The sequence below is a fragment of the Hypomesus nipponensis genome, chromosome 28, assembly GCF_054491055.1.
Source record: "Hypomesus nipponensis isolate SF chromosome 28, ASM5449105v1, whole genome shotgun sequence".
Taxonomy (NCBI): domain Eukaryota; kingdom Metazoa; phylum Chordata; class Actinopteri; order Osmeriformes; family Osmeridae; genus Hypomesus; species Hypomesus nipponensis.
Window position 1 is genome coordinate 11,944,739 of NC_140388.1, and position 16,232 is coordinate 11,960,970.

Here is a 16,232-nt window from a genome sequence, read left to right on the forward strand (position 1 = left end):
GGTGCCCTGATGAAGGTGCCGGCTGAGGGGATCAGACGTACCTGGGAGGCCGTCGGGTCTGTCCGGAGCGGGGAACTTGAACAGGTTAGCAGTCTCCACGGACTGCAGCTTGGCGTCGATGTCCCTCTCGTTCTTCTGGATCTGATTGACGAGCGACTCGAACTTGGAAGCAGCCTGGGTGCTGCGGCTGATGAACTCCGAGATCCCTGGGTCGGGGTTAGATAAGCACGTCTCTGAATCCTCCTACGCACACTCAATTCTACAAACATTCCAACGTCTAGACGTTTGAACAGCGTTGTCGTGAACCCTGCAGGCGACCAGGGTTAAAGGAGGGGGCTCTTCAAAGCTTCAACCCCTGGTTCCACAGCAGGAGGATCACATGTGCACAGAGCGTAGATGTAGGGTACCTAGAGCGTTCCAGATGTGTACAGAGCGTAGATGTAGGGTACCTAGAGCGTTCCAGATGTGTACAGAGCGTAGATGTAGGGTACCTAGAGCGTTCCAGATGTGTACAGAGCGTAGATGTAGGGTACCTAGAGCGTTCCAGATGTGTACAGAGCGTAGATGTAGGGTACCTAGAGCGTTCCAGATGTGTACAGAGCGTAGATGTAGGGTACCTAGAGCGTTCCAGTTGAGCCTCTTGTGTCCAGAGCGCATCACTCTCCTCAGCTCATGGATCTGCTCAGCCAGCAGGGAGAACTCGGCATCGTTCAGACCATCCATCAGGGCCTGGTAGCGGTTCACCAGGTTCTTCAGGTCGTCCACGTACCTGGAAGTCACCACAGGCCTCAGACACAGCTGTGGAAGTCACCACAGGCCTCAGACACAGCTGTGGAAGTCACCACAGGCCTCAGACACAGCTGTGGAAGTCACCACAGGCCTCAGACACAGCTGTGGAAGTCACCACAGGCCTCAGACACAGCTGTGGAAGTCACCACAGGCTTCAGACATAGCTGTGGAAGTCACCATGTGTTTGAAGAAGGTTTTTCTATTTTAAAAGGTGGGTATTTGGAAGAAGGTTTTCCTGCAGTGTCATCTTCACCTGAGGAACTTGTCCTCCTGCAGAGCCACATTGCGGGCCAGATCAGGAACAGAGTAGCTTAACTGCTCCAGGTACTTGGTCTCAGAGATGATCTCCTTAAGCTCGGGGGCAAAGTTCACCGTGTAGCGCACGCCTCGTTCCACTTCCTGCTTGGAACCCTGGGCCATCAGAGGGGCGGGGAAAGAGAGAAGAAGGAAGGCATTCTAAAAATGGCAGATCACAAGAACAGATCATAATATCATTGCGCTGTTCTGATTGATACTATAACTATAACAATGTATTGAATTAATTGTGCGTGTTTCATTGTCGAGGGGCACTCCAAAGTGAATAAAAAAGCAAGAAAAAGATCAATAAAGAACATTAAAAAGTGCATTGAAAATCCAAGTGGTCACATGGAAGATGAGCTTGTGTTCAGTGTGTGTGGTACTGACGGTGTCGGCGGGCCCCTGGTCTCCAGGGACGAGCCCAGAGCTGCTCGTCACCACCAGCAGGGGGCGCTTCATCAGCAGGGGCAGGACGTGCTCCGTCTCCTCACGCCAGCGGGCAAACTTCTCCACCTCGTACTCCTTCATCTGCAGCCTCAGCTGCAGGTACTTGGCCTTGGCCTGAGAGCAGGGAGGGAGGAGGAGAGGGACAGGGAGAGATGGGGAGGAGGGGGGAAATGAGAGAGGAGGGGTGAGAAGGAGGGAGGAGAAGGAGGCGTAAAGGGGAGAGAGAGGTTGGACGCAAGGCAGAGCGTGGGGAAGAGGAGGGAGACAGGAGGGAGAGGGAGACAGAACAGACTTCAGAAAGAAGTCTGCTCCCCTCCCCTCCACTTCCCTGCTGTGTGCTGTGTGCTCCTCCCCTCCCCTCTGCTTCCCTCTCCTGCTGTGTGCTCCTCCCCTCCCCTCTCCCCTCCCATCCTCCTTTCCTCCTCTCCTCTCCTGCTGTGTGCTCCTCCCCTCCCCTCTCCCCTCCCATCCTCCTTTCCTCCTCTCCTCTCCTGCTGTGTGCTCACCAGCTTGCCCTGCTCACTCTCCAGCATCTCGGGGACCTCCAGGAAGCGGATGATGGTGATCTTGATGTTGTGGAAGAGGGATCTCTCCCAGCAGATGGCCCCGGCCACAGGCGGCTGGTTCTTATTCAGCGGAGGGTTGGCCTTGTTATTCGTGAATATCACACTGATGATGTCCACCTACACCCCCCCCACCCCCACCCAACACAAACACAAAACATCCCTGATGTCATGGTCACAGTCACACAGCTCGGTGGGTAGAGCGTGTGGGGTTCCGGTTTCCCCCACCCCTCCACCCTGCACATCGCTTTGGACAAATGAATGAAAGTATGACATGAGGTTGATATCTGTGACCAGAATAAGGCATCGTGTTGAACTGGTTTGGTCTGGGACCTCTTTGCAGTACTGGACCAGGATGTCGTTGAACTTCTGCATCATCTGGTTGTTGATGGCCTCTCTGGAGCGGATGTGTTTGAACTTCAGCAGCATGTCGAAGGCGGCGGACGCCGAGCGCAGGGTCTTAAAGGACTGGTCGATGAAGTTGATGGCCTCTGCTTCGATGGCCTGGGGTGGATAACCATGGCAGGGTGAGGAGGACAATGACAGAAGGGAGGGGGACTGAAGGACAACAGCCAGGGATGTCTGGAGTAGGGAACTCACCTGAACTTTGGACTTGAAATCCTGCATGATCATCCTCCAGCTGCCCATCTTGCGGATGTTGAAGGGGTCAAAGCTGAGCTCCTCGATGGGCACCACCAGGCTGTCCACCCAGCGCAGCACGTCATCGATGCGCTTCGGATCTCCAGTCACAGCCTTCAGCTCCGAGCCGAAGATATTATAAAACTCCTCCAGAATCTAGGCGAGCGAGCGGAGGAGGGTGTCAACACACGCGGCATGCAGGTGGTTCAGTGGTGTGTTCAGGCTGTTTTAGGCTGCACTGACCTGCAGGACGCTGTACAGGTCCTGGCAGATGGAGGACATGTAGTCCGTCTTCTCAAACAGCTTCTTCCGGTCAAACTCCCAGCGCGGATCTCTGCCGGAGGTCTCGATCTTAGCCCGCACCTCAAAGTAACAGGCCTTCCACTGGTCCAGAACCCTCCTGCCGTCCTGGGCTTTGGTCTGGGCCACCTCCCTTTTGTCTCTGTGCGTCACACAATAACAACACAGTTAGAATCTCACCCAAGATGCAGAGAAACCCAATCAGACAGAGGGTTAGGGGGTAGGGGTAGAGGGCAGGAGTTAGGGGGTAGGGGTGGAGGGCAGGAGTTAGGGGGTAGGCGTGGGGGGCAGGGGTTAGGGGGTAGGCGTGGGGGGCAGGGGTTAGGGGGTAGGCGTGGGGGGCAGGGGTTAGGAAGATAACTGTGGGTATTAGGACCCCGGTTCCCTCACTTGAAGAGCGTGCGCACGTTGACGACGCGGGCGACGCGCTCCGCCAGCTCCCAGGCGATGCGTTCCATGAGAGGAACCATGCGCTCGTCCCTGTTGTAGTGGCTGGAGATGATCCAGACCATCCGCAGGCCATTCATCATCAGGGGGATGGTGTCCAGGATCACGCCAAAGTCTGCCCCTGTGGCCAGGTTCTGACACGGAGGGAGCACGGTTCACAGAACGCTCACAGAACGCTCACAGGCAACAGGTCAAGAGGACCAGACTCATTCAATTTCATTTGAGTTCCGACGTTCTGAAAAGCAGCAGTGTCTCCGCTCCGGCCCTGCTCAGTGGCCAGCAGGGGGCGACGGTGGAGGAGGTCTGACCCACCTTGAAGTGCCTCTCCAGCGTGCTGAGGAAGCGCACGTTCTCCACGGACTCCACGTGGTGCTTGGCCAGCTCCGTCACGGTGAGGTCCAGGTTCTGGACGGTGACGGGGTCGGCTCGGACCATCACCTCCAGGATCTTTTTCACCACGGGCAGTTTGAGCTGCTCGCTCAGAGCGCTCAGGATGGCTGTGCGCTCCCGCCAGAAGTCTATCTCCGCCATGGGGCCCGGAGCCTGGAGGGGAAGGGCAGAGGTAAGCTGGATCAGCCCCTCTCAGCACTGGTCCTCAGGGCCCACGGTCCTGCATGTTCTAGAGGTTTCCCTGCTCCCACACACCTGGTTCAGATGAACGAGTCGTTATGAAGCTCTGCACAATAATAACCCGTTCATCTGAGCCAGGTGTGTGGGAGGAGGGAAACATCTGGAACATTCAGGACAGGGGGCCCTGAGGACCAGGGATGGGAGGGGCTGGGACAGAGAGCCGGGACACCATCAAACACAACGGACATCATGAAACCATGATGTCACAGCTGTCATGGTGTCAATCGTCAGCAGAGCTTCCTCCTGGCTCCGCCCACACGGCTGGCTCCGCCCACACGGAGACGGGATCCCATTCTTGAAGACTGCTCCGAGAAGACTCGTTGAAGGATTGGGCCCTGTGGGGTGGCTTACCTGCGGTTTCTTCTTCTGCTGTTCTTCGATCACGATGGTGATCTGGGTCTGCCAGTTCATCACACACTGCTCCAGCTTCTCCAGCGTCTCTGGTGAGGCCAGCAGTGCCTCCACCTCAGCCTCCTGGTGCAGCTCTGGGATGTGCAGCTTAATGTCACCTGCCGGAAACACACCACCATCTCATCTTACTATGTCAGTTGTCACGAACCCGGCTCGGGGGTTGAGACAAACCAAAGGGAACACATGCGCGAGGACTACTACTGTGATGGTTTTAGTAAAAGGATAACAATGTAACAAAAGATCAAAAGGTTGCCACAACTAAAACAAAAGTGCGCTGCGGACAGAACGGCCTCCTTCTCACTCTACCTGTGCCCTTTTAAAGGGGAGGAAACCACCGGGCCCAGGTGTAGCCACTTAACGGCTGAGGAGGCCGTCACACAGTATTTTTGAGGGGGGGGGCAAACGTGCCTTATTTTGATAGTGACAGTGTGAAGAGAGACAGGTAAGGCAGGGGGGAGAGAGACAGGTAAGGCAGGGGGAGAGAGACAGGTAAGGCAGGGGGGAGAGACAGGTAAGGCAGGGGGGAGAGAGACAGGTAAGGCAGGGGGGAGAGAGAGGGGTAAGGCAGGGGGGAGAGAGACAGGTTAGGCAGGGGGGAGAGAGACAGGTTAGGCAGGGGGGAGAGAGACAGGTAAGGCAGGGGGGAGAGAGAGGGGCCCTCATCTCCAACTGGACCTGGACAAAACCGACTAGGTCACATCCCAAAACACAGCACCCCCACAAACCTTCCAGCTGCTGGAGGGTCCTGTCGATGTGACCCAGGAACTTGTGAGCGCTGTTGAGCAACTCGTCCCGGATCATGAGCATCCCTCGAGACTCCACGGGCCGCTCCCCCTCCGCGTCTCCACCAGCGTCCTGGTCCTTGGTGGCTGCCGCCCCCTGCTGGTAGCCTCCATCAGTGAGCTTTAGCTGACTGACCGAAAGCATTGGGATGTACACCTGTGACAGCAGAGAGGTCAGGGTTGGTGTGGGGTAGCAGGGAGGGGTGACAGGCTACGGGTAGTCATTAGAGAGCATGCTGGGGTATCAGGGGGTATCAGGGAGGGGTGAGGAGGGTCTACCCTCCGTCCACACACATGGGTCAGCATGTCCTTCAGCATCAGCAGGGAGTATCCATGCAGCATGCCTATCTCAAGGAGCTGCGGCATCAGATTGTTGGCCTCGTTCAGATCAGTGGGTTCGATGATGGTTTCTGGAAAGGAGAACCCCGTCAGGCTTTGAAGCGCATGCCGACGCGACACAGACAGGGCGTTATAGGAAGCTCTCTCCCACCTCTGGTGTTCCTCAGGAAGTACAGGATGTTGGATTTCATGAACTTCTCTGGCACGTTGTTGACCGCTACGTGAAGCTCCACATGGTACACCACCTGGACCTCAATCCTCTACAAACCAAACACACCGTGCCTGTCTCATTTATTCAATCATATACAGGGCAAATATTTACTACTACAGCACACAGAAGGTGTTGTAAAACCCTAAACTTTTTGCAGCCTATAGTCACTTTTCTCGGATTCTAGGATAGTTCCTTACTGCATTCTAGGAACAGTATAACAGCTCTTAATTACTTAACTCGTGATTGCCTTCCCGGTGTTAACATTAAAAGCATGAAAGAGGCTGCGAAGATGGTACTTCTTACAGGTAAGAGGGTGTCTTCTTTGTCACCCGTCTCGGAGAGACCCTCTGCTCCGATCTCATCCAGACCACGAGAGTCCTTGCTCACGGCCTCCGAAGCACGCGAGACCTCAGAATCTTTCCTTTTCTTATTTTCTGTGGTTATAGAAACGCTTCGGTAAACGTTGGTAGCAGTTTTTCAAGTTTTAAATGGTGTTAAATGAAGACAGGAAGATAACTGAATTGGTAGGCTATTATTAGGCTGGTCTATAGGTTGGCGTGACATTCAGTAAGACTTTTAACTTTATCCACTTCACCGCAAAATAGACGTTTGTGAGGGAAGGTGAGTGTGGTGGATTTGAAGTTGTAGCTACAGTAGCTAGGTCCAATGAATGACTCACTCTCTCCCGGAGATTTTTCACTCTCCGACGCAGGTGTTCCAGGAGATTTGGATGCTCCGGGCAGGCTGTCATCCTCATCCTCAACGGGCTGCGAGAGATCTTCACAGGGTTCAAAGAAATTTAAACAATTTAGCTAGCTGGCTGTTAGCTAGCTTATCGTTAACGTAGCTAACGCAATCGTCGTTTATTACCGAAGTAACTATACAAATGTAGCTAACCAGCAACATCAAGTTACATACCAATAGGGATTTCCACTTCAATCTCCTCCTCCCTGACACCTTTGAAGAACAGTAGAGTAGACGCTGCTTCTTCATCTGTGACTTCATTCAGAAACCGGATAATCTTTTGCTCTTCTTCTCCATCTCCTCGACTGAGCAATTCCTCAAAACAACCTGGTTCAGGAAAATAAAAACAAGAGTATACGCGGTTTCTAATCCATTGCACCCGTGGATCGTCCGACATGATATCTAGCTTAATTTAAACGAGTAGTAGCATTTAATTTATCGTTATTCAATCAGTCAACTGAAAATAATGTAAAGTTTGTTCATTCAACTCAGCAGCTTCTTCAACTGAAAAGTTCACAGTGGTTCTCGTGCTTAAATTGCCATGGCAACATGTAAACTTCCCCGCAAAAGCGCTGTGTCGAGCGTGCAGCAGGTGTCGCAAAAACACAACACACACTTGCTTCCAAACTTCAAAAACAAGAAATTAAGATGAAATCAACTTTATTGACAAGATACATTTTGACATATTCAACCGTATAAGATAGAAAACAATCCAGCAAATGCAAAATATAGGAATGTATCAACATGAAAATTAGTGTTTAACGATTTCTTAATGAACCAGTTATTTTCTTTAAATAAATAAGATCTCAAATCATTAACGCATACTGCATGAGACATTTACAACCCCCTCGACAACCATACACCATTGAGTGTTACCAATGATTATTTCTCACACACGTCCAGAAGAATTAGTGGTTGTAATAGATTGAAGTATTTTACCAAACAGTATTTGGACTTGTTTTCGTTTCTATAGTGATAAACCTATCACAACTTCATCTATACAGAAAAGTTAGTTTCCAGTGACATGGTCAATCCCCCCCCCCCCCCCCCCTTCCCCTATAAAAGTCAGCGTTACACAGTAATCACATGTACTGCAAAAAAGCACAATTAAAACCAACAAGTTCCGCTCCTCTCACAAGGAACGAACACCCCATTGACACAAATCCAATAACAACTGCATGATACTCATTCGTGATTTGTCGAAAGGGTACAATACCATTCACAAACATGTTAAACAACATTATCCAGCTGAAGGCTAATGGACACGGTGAGATTATCGGTTCCTTCTGTCCGTGCTAAATCGCAGTCTTTTAAATTCCCTCCATGGAATGTGCCGGTTTGGAGAAAAAGTTCCACAAAGCAGGGAAGGGAAAGGCAACGTGTGTGGGCATCTTGACTGCAGTTTGCTTCACAGTATGGAAACATTCGATTGGGATCGCTGTGGTTTTAACCTTAATCTCCATTCAAACCATATCATATCTCACCACTGCTCTAATAATGCCAGATCTTTCTCTACATTCATTTTTTTTCATTATAAAGAGAAAAAAAATCCTTACACGTCAATATCCACACACTGAAAACAGAGCAAAATATGCTAACATTTGGTTGTACTTCTGTAAGGCAGTCAGTGCGAATAGTACAAAAGAAAGCATGAGCATTGTGTCCGTGGAGCCGTACTGGCTGCGTTTGTCTGCAGGGCGTCTGGGCTCCTTCACAGCAGGCCGTCATGCTCGAAGCTGGAGGGCAGCAGGGAGAAGGCAAAGGGAATAAACTTGACTCCTGCGCCGCTGTAGAACTTATTCTGGAACTCCACCCTGTGGGCACAAACACGGATCATTAAGCGCAAAATTATAACATTTCCTTCCAGTTTATTATTATTTTACATAAATAGTAACTCAATTCTACACAATGCGCTGTTTATTTTATATAAATAGCGATCCTCCAACTTTCAGCTTGTTAATGAATCCATGCTACTACAGTAGAACTGTGTAGTAGTGTGTGGGGCTGTGTGGGGCTGTGTGCTGGTAACGCACCAGTGCAGTCTGAGGGCGTGGAGGAAGGCCGACAGCCCCTCCATGACCAGCAGGATGGACACAGTGAGGACGGCGAACAGCCCAAACAGAGGCACCAGAAACACGATCCCCAGGCTGGTGTCCATACGGAGACCCACACGCATCACCATGGACCACAGCACCTCTGACAGCTCTGCAGGAGGACACACACACCATGAAGAGAAGCCATCGTGTACAGCTCAAACGTGTGTGTGAGAGAGAGAGAGACAGAGAGAGAGAGAGAGAGAGGAGTGTGTGGTACTCACGGGCATGTGCCAGGCTGAGGGCCCAGAGTCTCAGGTAGGAGGCTGTGTTGGAGATGCAGCCGAGGCAGTACTCTATCGTGTGGATAGCCTGGTGCAGGAACGCATCCGCAAAGTCAAACTGCCACAAACAAAAACACCCTTAATTCAGTGACTGACAACGACAGTAAGTTAATCAGTGCACAACGTAGGTGTGTGTGTGTGTGTACCTCCTGTGCTTGCATCTCTCTGCTGCCGGACAGATCGCTGCCCTCCTCCATGTCACTGGCCCTCAGCAGGGACAGCTCCTCCTCACTGCCCCGACGCACGCGCTCGTAGCCCTGAGCACACACACACACACACACACAGAACAGAGAGAGAGACAGTCAGATAGAACTAGCAATAATCCATTGTGGTATATGGTTAACACACTCAATCAGACCCACACCCCCCCCCCCCCACACACACACACGTAGCCTCACCCTGTACATCCCCAGGCGAGTGCTGCCGTTGTGTAGCCAGTAGAGGTAGACCGGTTTCCCTAGCAACAGCACAGGCACGGATAGCATGGCAACAACCAGCAGGAACACCTGGAGACCACTCTGTAAGGGGGGGGGGGGCAACACGTCACATGACCCCATTTGACTGATCTGATTGGTGGAGCCAGCGGCCATTTTGAGAATCAACGCTTTGTGCACTGGTCCATAGGAGCGATATGCAGTCTATGGAGGGTTCATACCTGTCCTGGGAAGAGGGGCTGCACGCCGTTGTCCTGCATGACGAACATGTTGATGAAGTGGATGAGGATGCTGGGGGCGTCTCTGGAGGTGTGCGCAGAGAAGACCAGCCACTTGTAGACGATCATGAACACCAGGTAGCCAAACAGACACAGCAGGAAGAGCAGCTCCGGGATGAACACCAAGACGATGTTGAACCTGTTCCTAAAGTACCTGATGACAGATAAAACCACTTTAAGGACAGATAGACAAGATAAGACAGCGTTCAGGACAGATAGACAAGATAAGACAGCGTTCAGGACAGATAGACAAGATAAGACAGCGTTCAGGACAGATAGACAAGATAAGACAGCGTTCAGGACAGATAGACAAGATAAGACAGCGTTCAGGACAGATAGACAAGATAAGACAGCGTTCAGGACAGATAGACAAGATAAGACAGCGTTCAGGACAGAATCTGTCTTTTTTGAACTGAGCTGTTGTGGACTTGAAGGGTCCGTCACTCACATGTGGTTGAAGACGCCGAGGACGACCCCGAAGCTGAGCTGGCAGATTCCCAGGATCACAGACATCTTCATCTTGTAGGAGTTGAGGAACGTGAGGCGGTTGGATGCCAAGTTCCAGATCTGCAGGTCAGAGGACCAACAAGCTGCAGGGGTTTTGGAGGGAGGGAGCTTTTTTCTGCTCTATTTATTTACTTATTGGGGGGGTTGTATATGTAATAGAATATTACTATTCTTTAATATGTCTATAATATTATTTGGCCTAGAACAATTATTGCTTTAACTTCTGTAAAGCTAGCATAACCTTTTGGCCTTAGACAGTATTGCTTAAGTTTCAGTGCTGACAAACATCTAACAAATTTGACTGTTTAACCCTGGTTGTTTTGCCCAACTGCTGTTGTCTCAAGCTCTGTTTTTAATATTGAGCATCTGTATTCAGTTCTGCAACCTATTTCCCTTTTTACTTTCTGTTTATTGAAGAGTACCTCTTTTGATAGACATGAACTAATGATGTAACTGTCTGGAATTACTGGATAAAAGAGTGTTCAGATCATTACACCTTTACAGAGCCTTTCTTCTCCAGACATTATTTATGGTACTGTTTTAGAACTGCTCCTCCTTGATTTCTTTTTCTATTTCTTCTGAATCATAGAAATGTCACCACATATATTAATCATAAAGAAGCACATACTGGGTCGATGCCCAGAGGGTAGGGTCCCGTGAAGACGCCCGTGACGTTGGGATCAAGGGACAGAGTAGAACTGCCCCTGACCACAGCTTCCCTTTAACAAGACAAAAAACAACCACAGGAAAGGTTTAGAAGCTGAACTGTCACTGTCTGGGACAGAGTAGGAGGCCAGGGGGGGGCACTGCTCTCTTCAGGGCCTCCAGAGGAGGAGGAGGGGGGGGGGGGGGGGGAGGGGAGGGGTAGGAGGGAGGAGGAGGGGAGGGGAGAGAGGAGGGGGGGGGGAGAGGAGGGGGGGGGGGGAGAGGAGAGGGGGGGGGAAGGTGGTGGGAGGAGGGGGAGGAGGAGGGCTACTCACGACCAGACTCCGCTCCTGTACATGGCCCCCACGCTCCAGCCCGAGCTGAAGATGTTGAGGGACTTGGAGAAGCAGTCGTTGTAGATGAGGCCGGTGTAGATGGAGAACAGCCCCATCATGAGGATGATGTAACGGCCCTCGAACAGGATGTTCCACATCTGCATGCACGCAAACACCACTCAGTAACAGCACCCATTCATGGAATCTAGCAGGCAGGAGTATGTCAGGATCTACATTCTAGAGTCGACAACGATCCAAGCGTAACTATTGGCGTTTTAATCATGATGAATTAAAGGCAAAACATCAGTTTAAGTAAGAATTTTAATAATAATTTACCATCTACAATCTATAAATATTTTTTAATGTATTTTTCCTATTTTAGTTTTCATTGGTTTGGCAGCCCACCTGCATTACCCTTACAGACCACGAGTTGGCTGCGGCCCCCATGTTGGGCTATTCTAGATTGTTCTAGATTGTTAGGGTTTCCCAACATTCTTACTTCGTTCCTGGTGCGCTTCAGTTTGCGGTTGTTCTCGTACAGAACCATCCAGAAGGCAAACAGAGACATGATCACGCCGTGACCCAGGTCCCCAAACATCACCGCAAACAGGAAGGGGAAGGTGATGATGGTGTATGGGGCTGTCGGGGGGGAAACACTGTCAAAGAAGCACTGACCAGCACCTAGAGGCCACGCAGAGAGCAGTCATCCCAGACAAAGCATCACTCAGGGGGGGTAAAGGCTTACTTGGGTTTACTTCTCTGTAGGTTCCCACCCCGTAAGCTTCCACGATGTTCTGGAAGCCGGACGTGAACTTATTGGTCCGTACCAGCGTGGGCGGAGTGTCGTTGCTAGGGATACGGTTGACGAAGGAAGGGACCGTGGCTCCACTCTTCCTCTGTGACGGGAGAAGAACGGGAGAAGAACGTTAGACGCTGTGAAGTTTACGTAGGTGGGTCGGTTCGGGAGGCACCACGCTGCTATGTGGAATGTGACGCAGACTCAGGGCACGGAAATAACAAGTAAGAAAAAGCCATCTTGTATGAAGGTTACTCTCTGAAAAGCCTGACTGACAGGCCTCACTCGCCGTCTGAACTCCAGCCTAACTCACTTAGGGTGCATATTGAATGGGCTGTGGCCTTAATTCCGCACATTAGGCCGTAATGTAAAAGCGAACACAACAAGCCCAGAGGTATTCTGCCTGTTTGACCTCACAGCCTCTTTGACTTGAGCGGTTGAATCAATAGAACTAAAACCATCCAGAGGGAAGCTAAGATAAGATCAATGCTACCTCCCTCTCTTTATAAACACAACAATGTCCCAGTTCCGAAAATAGGTCAGGATTGTGCCTGTGCCAAAAAACAACAGAAATTGCCGAAAAAAAAGGAGAGAAAGAGAACCCTGAGCGGATGTTAACTCACCGAGCCTTCCTCTAGCGCCCCCCTCAGGGCCGGAAGGTCATTGACGGGACACCACACCTCAGCGATGAGGCACTTGTTGGTGACGTCGAAGCTGCAGAGGTTGAGGATGTGGTAGATGGCCTTCATCTTCTTCACCTGGATCACCCAGGTGTAGACGGACTCGGACGCCTTGTTGAGCACCTGTCTCAGGTAGTCCTCCGTCCTGTGCAGTACCTGGGGAGACCAGGAGGGGGCAGTGTGGGTCTGTGTCGCAGAGGGATTCAAGTACATTCACAGTGACATGGTGTAATTGTTAAAGAGGGGGTATAACTATAGATAGCTAGATGGGGAAACCGGAGAATGAGAAGTTTGAGGAACAAGAGAGGAGTGGGTGAGGGGGGAATGTGGGTATGCCTTCAGCTGGGACCTCATGTTGATCATGTGCAGGGCCAAAAGGTTAATCCAATTCTTTCTCTTTTTCTCTCCCTGTGAGGGAAAACCCTCCAGAAGGGGCTTCACAGAAGCCGCCTTAATCAAGTGACCACATGAGACCGACCGTGAACGGATGGAGAGCTCCCTTCTGCTAGACTGCTTTAGAAGGACTCGCTCTGTTGAGCACACGCTATGTCCCGAGGATGACCACGGCTCCACAGAACAGCGACGTGAGCCCCCCCCAGGAGCCCCCTCGACAGGCAGACAGACAGGCAGACAGGCAGGCAGACGGGTTAGTCCTGGTTCTTACAGTGTGCAGGTCCTGGATACGAGTCCTCAGGCCCTCCACCACGTCGGTCCTCTCCTCGTTGCTGTTGGGGTACGGATACAGGTGACAGTGGTAGCTGTGGGGAGGGATGCACAGGCATTAAAAACAAACACACCCATCCCTCAGCTGATCAAACCCCAGCTCAGAGGCATGATGACGGTGGATGACTCAGCGTTTAGCTGGACCGTGAAAGGGAGACGTCTGAGATTTACCAGTCACAGATCTTCTTGACCTTCTGTCCGATCTGCTCCCCCCAGTAGGAGATGAGGAACACCACGCTTTTGGTCAGCTCCCCCTGAATTAATCACAACGCAGGAAGCGGCTAAGGTTAACTTCTGCTTTCCTCAGAACGACTACTGTTACATTTCGCTTTTCAACCCCTTGATTTCACTCTCGGACGCACTCCGCAGTGACGTGAATGAAAGTGGCAAAAAGGAAAGCTGAGGGTTGGGGGGGGGGGGGGGGTGGACTCACTGTGTGGGGATCCTCCAGATATTCGTCGATCTCACAGTAGCTGAGTATAGTGTAACCCTTGCACACTCTCCACAGCATGCGCTCAAACGCCTCGATCTTCACCCTCTGAATCAGCCCTGAGATGAACCTGCAGGAGGACAAGAACCAGAGAATCCGTCAGACAGGAGACCCCGCGTGCACTCCCACCTCCAAGTACAGCGTCCAATCAGCACAGAGTCAGAAAGAGTTCAACAGCGATGCCTCACCCTAACTTGGCCCCAAGCCTCTGCATGCTGGTGTAGTCCATCATAGCATCCTTCTCCAGGAAGGGGAACTCCTCATACTGGGCCTGCATTGGCTCTCGCTGAGACAGGAAGAATAACGGAACAGAGGTCAGGGCTCCGGAACCGTGCGGTTAACGAAAGGTTTTCCTGGCTCGAGAGTGAAAGACAGACACAAACCTCGACGCTCCGGTGCGCAAAGTTGCGTGTGATGCGTAGCATGTGCGTGTACTCTGTCAGTTCCAGAAGGTTCTTCTGCAGCTTCTCCTTGTTCCTGGTGACCTCACCAAGCTCCACCTCCAGCCTCTGCAGCTGCTCCTACACAACACACACACACAGCCATGAGAGTCCACAACACACACACACACACACACACACAGCCATCAGCCTCTGTTGTTAATGGTTCTTGGTGTCGTTGTTGTCTTTGTTGGCATCACAGTTGTCTGTGTGTTGGACGATTGCTGCGTAACACGCAAGGAATTTCCGAAAGGAGTTTACTCTAACCCTGACAACAAACAACCAGGTGACGAACAAAAGTGTGGGCGGAGCCAATGTGGGCGGAGCCAATGTGGGTGGTGATGCATGTCAGGATAAGGAGCAGCATGTGAAAGGCAGGGTTAAGGAAGGTTACCATGATGACCAGGACGTGCTTGGGTAGAGGGGCCACTGGATTCACCTCGTCCGCAGGCAGGGGGATACTGGCCCTCTTGATCTCCCTCAGAAGGTAACCTGCCAGAGAAGGGAGACTTGTTTTCAGTAAACAAACACGTCTGGTTTCACATCTAAAAATACACTCAGCGTTTCCTGAACTCATTCCACAATTACACCAGGTATAGCTCTGTCTAAGCAGGACGGTGGAGTCAAGATCTTAACTTGCTGCTTCCGATTGTGACTGAATTCAGGAAGTTGTGTACAGGAATAAAATCGCCTCTGTCCCCTCAGGGACAAGTTTAATTACTCTGGGAGAAACACCTAAACTGTCTTGTTTGTTTGTAGGTCAAGATTTAATCTACTGGCGTTGGCATCCAATTAGGCCCATCTTGTGCTTTACACAAAATACAGTTTGGTGTTCTTCAAACAGTACATTACCTAGAATTCTTTCCATTTCTTCACATTTTTTGATCTCGCTGACGAATTTCCGTTGAAAGGAGTTGACACTAGGATTGAGCTACAACAGAGAAGTAATACCTGGTCATCATACATTGTGAAATGGCACACAACTGGCTTCACATTTCCCTTGTCTCAGTCTACTGGTGATTTGAAGTAATCCAGTTCACCAGATAGAAGTTATAGCATAGTGGTTTGGGTCGACTAACCACAAACCTCTACTTTTATAACAGGTGTCATTTTGACGCTAACCGTTACAGTTGGTCGTAAAAAAAAGGCAAATCTCACCTCGTATGTGAAAGAACTAGCATAGCACACAGCACTAACTTTTACAACAAACCATTGTGGGTTGCATGCTAAATAACGGCAAGATATATTCTATCGATTTACTTACGTCTCTGAATTCCACAAGGCCCATTTCTCCTAGTTCGCTGATACAGTCGTATGCTGAACCGGACTGCAGAAACAGCTGGGCCAAACACATCTCTTCACTTCGGAACAACGAGCCCATTTTGACAGCTCGCCTTCTCTTCTTCAAGCTGAATGGGTACTCTTTCGCTTAAACCGGCTGAGGAGTAGTTAGCTAGCAAACTAGCTACTCTAACGAGCTTCGATTTCTGTGTCTTTTACCCTGACAAACTTCCCAAGATTTGCCCTGTCAATCACCGGCAGATAGGTGACGTCTCCAGCAAAACCTTAAGATGTTTCTGACAGGAAAAGTCATCGTTCGCAGATTCCACACCAGTTGATTAGCAAGCTATCTAGGCTACCGATTAGCTAGGTGGATGGGTCCATGATGAAGACAGTAGATTTCCCCGTCTTCTGGGTTTGTGTTCCTGGTAAAAGCTACCTACTAGTGATGAGGATGGCAAACTGTGAGACTAAATCGAGCTGCTCTCACAGAGTTTTTTTCCATTGTAGGTTAACGAAAGATATCGAAGCTAACACTACCTCCACGTCATATCACACGTTCCCCTCAAAGCTGTTGTCGTAAAGTCAGACGTAGTTAGTGGACGGCCAACCGGGCAAACTTCTTACGATTCTGCGCAAACGACACG

At 50.7% G+C, this 16,232-nt stretch overlaps 2 protein-coding genes across 2 annotated transcripts in view; both read right to left on the reverse strand.

Annotated features, from left to right (window-relative positions):
- dnah10 (dynein axonemal heavy chain 10) overlaps positions 1 to 7,139 on the reverse strand; it is a 34,840-nt gene extending 27,701 nt beyond the window's left edge. The window contains exons 1-17 of the mRNA XM_084695048.1: positions 6,774 to 7,139; positions 6,535 to 6,633; positions 6,159 to 6,289; positions 5,796 to 5,904; positions 5,600 to 5,715; positions 5,249 to 5,462; positions 4,464 to 4,621; positions 3,795 to 4,025; positions 3,426 to 3,616; positions 2,979 to 3,177; positions 2,697 to 2,891; positions 2,430 to 2,600; positions 2,040 to 2,216; positions 1,474 to 1,647; positions 1,043 to 1,200; positions 618 to 769; positions 42 to 206 (exon numbers count right to left, since the gene is read on the reverse strand). Of these exons, the coding sequence (XP_084551174.1) occupies positions 42 to 206; positions 618 to 769; positions 1,043 to 1,200; positions 1,474 to 1,647; positions 2,040 to 2,216; positions 2,430 to 2,600; positions 2,697 to 2,891; positions 2,979 to 3,177; positions 3,426 to 3,616; positions 3,795 to 4,025; positions 4,464 to 4,621; positions 5,249 to 5,462; positions 5,600 to 5,715; positions 5,796 to 5,904; positions 6,159 to 6,289; positions 6,535 to 6,633; positions 6,774 to 6,996 (2,863 nt within the window). The 5' untranslated portion in view covers positions 6,997 to 7,139. The remainder of the gene's footprint in view (positions 1 to 41; positions 207 to 617; positions 770 to 1,042; positions 1,201 to 1,473; positions 1,648 to 2,039; positions 2,217 to 2,429; positions 2,601 to 2,696; positions 2,892 to 2,978; positions 3,178 to 3,425; positions 3,617 to 3,794; positions 4,026 to 4,463; positions 4,622 to 5,248; positions 5,463 to 5,599; positions 5,716 to 5,795; positions 5,905 to 6,158; positions 6,290 to 6,534; positions 6,634 to 6,773) is intronic.
- A 991-nt stretch (positions 7,140 to 8,130) lies between these two features.
- Positions 8,131 to 16,208, reverse strand: atp6v0a2b (ATPase H+ transporting V0 subunit a2b). Its single transcript, XM_084695049.1, has 20 exons — positions 15,569 to 16,208; positions 15,157 to 15,235; positions 14,699 to 14,796; positions 14,248 to 14,385; positions 14,053 to 14,150; positions 13,808 to 13,934; positions 13,546 to 13,628; positions 13,316 to 13,409; positions 12,595 to 12,807; positions 11,921 to 12,071; positions 11,675 to 11,814; positions 11,176 to 11,333; positions 10,824 to 10,914; positions 10,137 to 10,255; positions 9,632 to 9,842; positions 9,375 to 9,494; positions 9,123 to 9,233; positions 8,917 to 9,034; positions 8,633 to 8,804; positions 8,131 to 8,413 (listed from the first exon to the last, which is right to left on the reverse strand). Exons 1-20 carry the CDS (start codon positions 15,683 to 15,685, stop codon positions 8,311 to 8,313), a joined length of 2,541 nt encoding a protein of 846 aa, XP_084551175.1. The 5' UTR covers positions 15,686 to 16,208; the 3' UTR covers positions 8,131 to 8,310.
- Between the last annotated feature and the right edge of the window lie 24 nt (positions 16,209 to 16,232).

Excerpts from the sequence above, each read along its gene's own strand:
- atp6v0a2b (XM_084695049.1), bottom strand. The coding sequence starts at position 15,685 with ATGGGCTCGTTGTTCCGAAGTGAAGAGATGTGTTTGGCCCAGCTGTTT. Across the intron at positions 13,410-13,545 it reads GTCAAGAAGATCTGTGACTG|CTACCACTGTCACCTGTATC; the intron begins GTAAATCTCAGA and ends CCCTCCCCACAG. Across the intron at positions 9,843-10,136 it reads CTCGGCGTCTTCAACCACAT|GTACTTTAGGAACAGGTTCA; the intron begins GTGAGTGACGGA and ends ATCTGTCATCAG.